Source organism: Piliocolobus tephrosceles, chromosome 2 (genome assembly GCF_002776525.5).
Source record: "Piliocolobus tephrosceles isolate RC106 chromosome 2, ASM277652v3, whole genome shotgun sequence".
NCBI classification, from domain to species: domain Eukaryota; kingdom Metazoa; phylum Chordata; class Mammalia; order Primates; family Cercopithecidae; genus Piliocolobus; species Piliocolobus tephrosceles.
The window spans coordinates 87,195,976-87,203,364 of record NC_045435.1 but is presented as its reverse complement, the minus strand read 5'-3'; the positions used below and the strand labels follow the sequence as shown (position 1 = coordinate 87,203,364).

General features: G+C 50.9%; 2 protein-coding genes across 2 annotated transcripts in view; both read right to left on the bottom strand.

Moving 5' to 3' along the window:
* Positions 1 to 4,123: 4,123 nt before the first annotated feature.
* Positions 4,124 to 5,630, bottom strand: GPX1 (glutathione peroxidase 1). The gene is made up of 2 exons (XM_023231812.1): positions 4,943 to 5,630; positions 4,124 to 4,692 (listed from the first exon to the last, which is right to left on the bottom strand). Exons 1-2 carry the CDS (start codon positions 5,186 to 5,188, stop codon positions 4,333 to 4,335), a joined length of 606 nt encoding a protein of 201 aa, XP_023087580.1. The 5' UTR covers positions 5,189 to 5,630; the 3' UTR covers positions 4,124 to 4,332.
* A 406-nt stretch (positions 5,631 to 6,036) lies between these two features.
* RHOA (ras homolog family member A) overlaps positions 6,037 to 7,389 on the bottom strand; it is a 56,670-nt gene continuing 55,317 nt past the window's right edge. Inside the window, exon 5 of the mRNA XM_023231813.1 lies at positions 6,037 to 7,278. Coding sequence (XP_023087581.1) covers positions 7,105 to 7,278 — 174 coding nt within the window. The 3' untranslated portion in view covers positions 6,037 to 7,104. The remainder of the gene's footprint in view (positions 7,279 to 7,389) is intronic.

Here is a 7,389-nt window from a genome sequence, read left to right as displayed (position 1 = left end):
ACAGAGCGAGACTCCCTCTCAAAAAAAAAAAAAAAAAAAGAAAGAAACGACTTCTAGTTGAGAGAGGAGGCATACAGCTTAAAGTCTGAGGAGAAATGTTCCCCAGCCAGGATCAGGCATACTGGGAGTTCAGAAGTTCCCTTTACTGAAGCTGAGTAATTTCAGGGGAAACCAAAAAGGTTCCCTTCACTGGTAGCCCAAGGCATAAACTGAGGGGGTCGGGGTGGCACGGGGCAAGGAGGTGTGAATCACCAAGCATCCTGGAGAGAAGTTAGAGTCTGTTGGAAAGTTCTGGGTGCCCATCCTGTAGCCTAACCTGAGAGTGTGGCTGTACGGGAAAGGGGAGAGTTGAAGTGGGATGTCTCTTCTCACAGGTCCAACTGGTAGAACACTGAGTAGGACCTTAGGTCCCTAGACTTTCCACTTCAGCATCTCTGGAGGTGGGCCGTGGAACATACATTTTCACAAGTACCTGGGTGACTCCTGGGCACTGTATATTCATCTCCTAGAATAGGACCTGGTACCTCCTAGACACATGGCTTTCTAGCTTTGGTTCCAGCTGCCCCCTGAGACTGCAGGCAGTCCAGAAGCATGGGTTCCAACTAACTATTCTTTTTTTTTTTTTTTTTTTTTTTTGAGACGGAGTCTCGCTCTGTCCCCCAGGCTGGAGTGCAGTGGCCGGATCTCAGCTCACTGCAAGCTCCACCTCTTGGGTTCACGCCGTTCTCCTGCCTCAGCTTCCCGAGTAGCTGGGACTACAGGCACCCGTCACCTCGCCCAGCTAGTTTTTTGTATTTTTTAGTAGAGACGGGGGTTTCACCGTGTTAGCCAGGATGGTCTCGATCTCCTGACCTTGTGATCCACCCATCTCGGCTTCCCAAAGTGCTGGGATTACAGTCTTGCGCCACCGTGCCCAGCCTTAACTATTCTTTAGGAACTGTCCCTTCCCTTGGTCCCTTGCTCCAACCTTGTTCCTCCCCAACTATTTCTCTCTGCCAGCTAATCTGGAAGGATTATGCACCTATACACCTCAGGCCCAGGTCCCCTAATCTTTTTCATGCCACTTATCGCACGTGACCTCAAACTCTCCAGTGGCTACTGCTCCCGTGGCTAGACCGTTGCCTTTAAACATTCTCTTCTTCTGTGCCTCATGTAACTGCCTGCCCCAGATACCTCTGTCTGGATGTCTAAGGCAGGAGAATGGTGTGAACCTGGGAGGCGCAGATTGCAGTGAGCTGGAGCTTGCAGTGAGCCGAGATTGCACCACTGCACTCCACCCTGGGCAACAGAGGGAGACTCCCTCTCAGAAAAAAAAAAAAAAAGTGAGACTGAAAAGAGGTCAAGAAGCAGTTGGTTAAGGAATAAGCTGATAGCGGGTGGGCAGGCAGGGAGTATAGTGTGTGAGGTCCTGAGATGGGAAGGTGGCATTATTGACTGAGTTGGCACCAGGAGGAACAGGTTTTGGGGATAGGTGGATGTTTTCAGATTCAGATAGGTGGAGTGCAGTGGCACAATCTCAGCTCACTGCAAGCTCTGCCTCCCGGTTTCACACCATTCTCCTGCCTGCCTTAGTCTCCTGAGTAGCTGGGACTACAGGTGCCCGCCACCACGCCCAGCTAATTTTTTGTATTTTTAGTAGAGACAGTGTTTCACCATGTTAGCCAGGATGGTCTCGATCTCCAGACCTCGTGATCCACCTGCCTCGACCTCCTGAAGTGCTGGGATTACAGGAGTGAGCCACCGCACCCAGCCTAATTTTCATATTTTTAATAGAGCTGTGGTTTCACCATGTTGGCCAGGCTCGTCTCTAACTCCTGACCTCAAGCCATCAAGCCATCCGCCCACCTCGACCTCCCAAAGTGCTGCAATCACAGGTGTGAGCCACCGCACCTGGCCTCACTGTCACTTTTTCCAGGAGGCATGCGTGATCCTCCCTACTGGGCCTGGTCCTCTTATTTATGCTTTTTTTTTTTTTTTTAACTAGTGTAAGGTACACAGTTTTTTTGTCTTTTTTTCCTATTCTCAAAGCACAAAACATGCTTTTTTGATAATTATATACTGTCCTTCTGACTTCTTCAGGCACCTGGCAGAGCACACGGCACAGGACTGGATTATGAAAGAATAAGGGAGCAAAGTGCTTTTGGGGAAGAGACAAGTAGGACATTAGGGGTCACAGGTAATCTGGTTCTACCCAGATTTACAGGTTGCTACTCTCCATTCCAGGAGTCAGATTTGAAGTCTAGAAATGTCAAAAAGCCTTGGTCCCATTTGAGTGGAATTTTGTTTTTGAAAAAGAGTCTCGCTCTGTTGCCCAGGCTGAAGTGCAATGGCATGATCTCGGCTCACTGCAACCTCTGCCTCCAAGGTTCAGGCAATTCTCCCTGCCTCAGCCACCCAAGTAGCTGGAATTACAGGCGCCCGACACCACACCTGGCTAATTTTTGTATTTTTAGTAGAGACGGGCGTTTCACCATGTTTTGGTCAGGCTGGTCTCCAACTCCTAGCCTCAAGTGATTTGCCCACCTCGGATTACTTGGGATTATAAAGTGCTGGGATCATAGGCATGAGCCACCGTGACTGGCCACTCAGGAGTCTTGATTGCATTTGTGAATGACTAATCTTCTTCCCCAGAGGTTAACAGTCTAAGAGGAGTACTGGGGCTGGCCATCTCAGGGTCCCCAGGGCCCGGCATATGATATTCATCACAAATATTGGTCTACTAATATAAAAACATTCCACTCTGGCAGGGCTCAGTGGCTCATGCCTGTAATCCTAGCACTTTGGGAGGCCTAGGCGGGCAGATCACCTGAGGTCAGGAGTTCAAGACCAGCCTGGTCAACATGGCGAAACCCTGTCTCTTCTAAAAATATAAAAAGTAGCCAGGTATGGTGGCAGGCACCTGTAATACCAGCCACTGGGGAGGCTGAGGCAGAATTGCTTGAACTCGGGAGGTGGAGGCTGCAGTGAACTGAGATCATGCCACTGCACCCCAGCCTGGGCAACAGAGCATGAGACTCCTGAGAGTTCCAAGGAAAACACAGGTAGAGTGAGGTCCAAAGGGGAAGCTGATAGTTCTGCCTGGGTCACCTCAAGGGGGACTCAAAGGCTGGGGTGGACAGAACCAGAGGGAGGTGGGCCTGTTTAGGAGTTCTGAGGATGGAGCCAGAGCAGGTCCAGAAGGCCCTACAATCCTTAGTGACCTAAGGGCAGACAAAGGGGGAGAGCAGCAGCAAAGATCACTGCTTAGAGCAAGAGGAAAAGTCCTTGAGAGTTGGCTCAGACGTAAGGGCCTTGAGTCACCAATTTGAACACAAATGCTGGACTTCAGAACAGCACTGCCATGTCTCTGGGCACCTGTTTGCACAAGCAGAAGCTACACCCAGGCCCTGCAGTCCCCCGCACTGCGTTAGGAAATGGCTTCAAATCCGTCTTGAAAGATTGGCAGCAGGGTCAACAGATGGAGAAGCTGGACCTGAGTGGTGCCTGAAAAGCAGCAGCTGGCTTCAAAGACAAGCCCTTATCCTGGGCCTGAATGTGAGATTGCATGTAAGTGTTGGGCAGGGCATAGTCAGAAGGGCCAGTTAAATTGTAGTTTTCTCACTCTTAAATACATGAGGCAGAAAAACTTGTAAGATCAGCATCACAGCAGATACAAGCACTTGGTAGCAACATGGAAAGATCTAGCCAAGTAACAGAATTTGTAACATTCCATGAGCTTCCAACTGTGTGAAATGGGCTTCTGTGGGCCTAATAATTGGAGAGGCCATAGACTCCAAATGTGAGTGGGGACTCATGTTATTTTGTGACAGTCATTTCAGTGGGCAGCAAGTAGTCGTAAGTCTATTAGAGTTAGGCAGTCAACCCTTGCCTTGTGTCTTCTTTTTTAAGTAGGGACTTTGTTTTAACTGGGTCTTGGGATGGCCCTTTGCATGTTCTGGTGAAGGCAGAAATTCAGGCCAAGAGCCAGACTTCCCACAAAGGAAATAGTGGACCCTACACACTGCAGACAAAAGGACAGAAAGTTCAGACTTGGCTAGGATAAGGGCAGGAGGGTTAAGTTCCCACCACTATGACAATGAGATGAGAAAAAGTATCCCCCAAATGACACAGGATATACACACAGTTCTGCTGACAACAGGCACTTTATTAGTGGGGAAACTCGCCTTGGTCTGGCAGAGACTGGGATGGACAGGACGAGCGCCCATCTCGAGGGGGTATTTTCAGTATTATCAGGTGTTCCTCCTTGTAGGTTTAGAGGAAACACCCTCATAGATGAAAACCCCCCAGAGAGCAGCGCTGCAACTGCCAAGCAGCCGGGGTAGGAAGGGGGCCCTAGGCACTGCTGGGACCTTGAGACAGCAGGGCTTCGATGTCAGGCTCGATGTCAATGGTCTGGAAGCGGCGGCTGTACCTGCGTACGGGCACACCGTCAGGGCCCACCAGGAACTTCTCGAAGTTCCAGGCAACATCGTTGCGGCACACCGGAGACCAGGTGATGAACTTGGGGTCGGTCATGAGCGCAGTGGCATCGTCGCTGGGGGCTGGCAGGGCCTCCCGCAGGAAGGCGAAGAGAGGGTGCGCCCCCGCACCGTTCACCTCGCACTTCTCGAAGAGCATGAATTTGGGCTCGAACCCACCACCAGGTCGGACGTACTTGAGGGAATTCAGAATCTCTTCGTTCTTGGTGTTCTCCTACGGGAGAGAAGGGCAGCTGGGACCCGGGGTCAAGAGGGGGAGGGAACCGTTCTAACCACTAACAAGGGAGTTTTTCTATGAGTCACCGGGATTTTGCCCTCCATGCGCAACCCCAGGGCGGACAAGAATTCCAGCAGCTACGAGCACAAGGGAAGCGAGAGGGTAGCCAGACTCTCCGCGCATTGAGTCTATGGCACCCCCCAGCACCCCGCCGGCGCCCCCAGCCACCACGCCCCGCCCGGCGCACCTGATGCCCAAACTGGTTGCACGGGAAGCCGAGCACCACCAGGCCCCGGGGCCCAAGGCGCCGCTGCAGCTCGTTCATCTGGGTGTAGTCCCGGACCGTAGTGCCTCAGAGGGAAGCCACATTCTCGATAAGTAGCACCTTGCCCCGCAGGGAGCCCAGGCTCACAGGCTCCCCGCCGGCCAGCGGGCGCGCCGAGAAGGCGTACACCGACCGGGCCGCTGCAGCCGCTAGCTGAGCAGCACACATGGCGCAACTGTCCGAGCAGCTACGAGAGCGCCCCGAACAAGCACGGTGAAGAGAGGCCAGGAGGTGCCTCCTTTTAACTGGCCGGCGGCAGGTCACGTGGCGCAGGCAGTTTTTCGGGCCCGAGGGTCCCGCCTCATCCGGCCCCCGCCCTATCCGGAGGGCTCGGCCCCTCCTTCAGCCGGGAAAAGGCTGAAGGGTGCGCCCGAGCGGGACGCGGGCTCCACCCAAGCCGGGAGGAGCCGCGGGCATGTCTTGTCTGGCCCAGGCAACCAGGCGGCAGCGGTCCAGGTTACCCTTCCGAGGTTTGGGGCCCTCAAGGGCTCCGTTTTCTTTCTCAAAGGCTCCTCAATTAGGATGTGGGGTTCGGCATAGAAGGTTGGTGGGCGGCGGCAGCAGCTGCCGGTGCACAAACAGCCCTCCTCTCCTGTGCCATGTTACCGGCAGTGCTGGGGACAGCCAGAGGGATCTGGGCTTCCGGTCTCCCTCCTCCCTGTCTCCAAAGCGGCACCGCCCTTGTGCGGGTTTTCTAACAGGGCAGAGTCCTGGAAGCTCTGCCCCAGCCTCCTGAAGTGGAGCCCAAAGCTCGTCAGGGCCAAGGAAACGCGGCCTGAGTCCTCTGGCCTCCTCAGTAGGCTGCATTCACCCTCCCCCACAATCTGAACTAGAATGCGGTACAGGATAATCATTTCCATGTTGTTGGGATTAGCTGCTGGGTGGGTGGGAGGTGGGGCACAAGCTAGTCTTTTGCACCCTGAACAAACCTCTCCAGGGTGAGCTAGGCCAGGAAGTCCTTGCATCCTCCTGCCCCCAGCCCTGGAGAGAGCACACAAACAACAAGATACAGGAAGTTTAGAAAACTGCCTTTATTCTATTAGTAGTTGGAAAAATTAACTGGTACAGAAAAAAAGTTTAGTCAGCTGGAGAGAAGAGAGACTGAGTGCCACCCATGAGAACTGGTGGCTCCTCTGGGAGGGAACCTGGATACAGTGAGAAGAGCACTGTGAATTAGAGCCAGATGCTGAAGTCCAGGTGAGACAGGTTATGCCACCTTCCAAAGTGTCTAATTGCCTTAGGCGTGAAACCAATTCCTATTTACTTAGCCCAGCTCCAGATAGGGGTACTGAGATACATGGGGCCGAAAAGGGGTAATATGGCCATCTTTTATCAGAAAAAGTGACAAAACGGGAATTTAAAAAATGAATTTTCCATCTGACTTTATTTCCAAATACACTTTCTTTTTTAAAAAACCAATACACTTTCTTTGGGGATGACAAATATCAGTATTAGGAAATCCAATTATACAAAAAATACTACATCTAGTCTGGAGTAGATATATTTATTTTTGGTAACATACATTAAGTGGCACTAATTACACAGTAACTATAAGGTAACTAACATGAAACAACAGAACTGTAACTCTGCCACAGCTGCATGAACTTGGGCTTTTCTGGTTGAGCCCATTTTCAAAAAACTGCCCACCCCAGAGCTATGCCAACAAATGTGTTAAGGAGTAAAGCCCTGAAGTGGTGACTCACCAGAGTACCTTGCAGCTGACAGGTAATAGGCAGGACATGTTAGTTATAAAGTAGTTACAGCCTAATTCACAAAAGTTACCAACTGTTTCTCTTTCTAGAAAGAAGCAAGAAGTTAAGAAATTCCTTGAATTAGCGCCTGGTGTGTCAGGTGGGAGTGCAGAGGAGAGCTGTTAGAGCAGTGTCAAAAGGACCCTGGTGGGCCAGACGGGTTGGACATCATTAATAATCATAGTTGGCTTCTAAATACTGGTAGCAAGATGACTTCTGATTTGTAATCTTAGGTAAATTATAGATAAACGAAAAAGGCCAGTAATCATACACTAAGATTAATAAACAGCACTTCAAAATTAACCGCATAAGGGCTGTGCTTGCAGCAAGGTTTCACAAGACAAGGCACCCAGATTTTTTCTTCCCACGTCTAGCTTGCAGAGCAGCTCTCGTAGCCATTTCAAAAACCTCTCTCACTCCATCTTTGGTCTTTGCTGAACACTCCATGTATCCAAAAGCACCAATCCTGTTTGCCATATCTCTGCCTTCTTCAGGTTTCACCGGCTCCTAGCAAAGAGAAAAAACAATCCTTTTAGCTAATAGTGTGGCATACATATAGTAAGTAAAGAGTATTCAAATTCAGCTTAAAGACTTTTTTTTTCTTGTTTTGAGACAGTT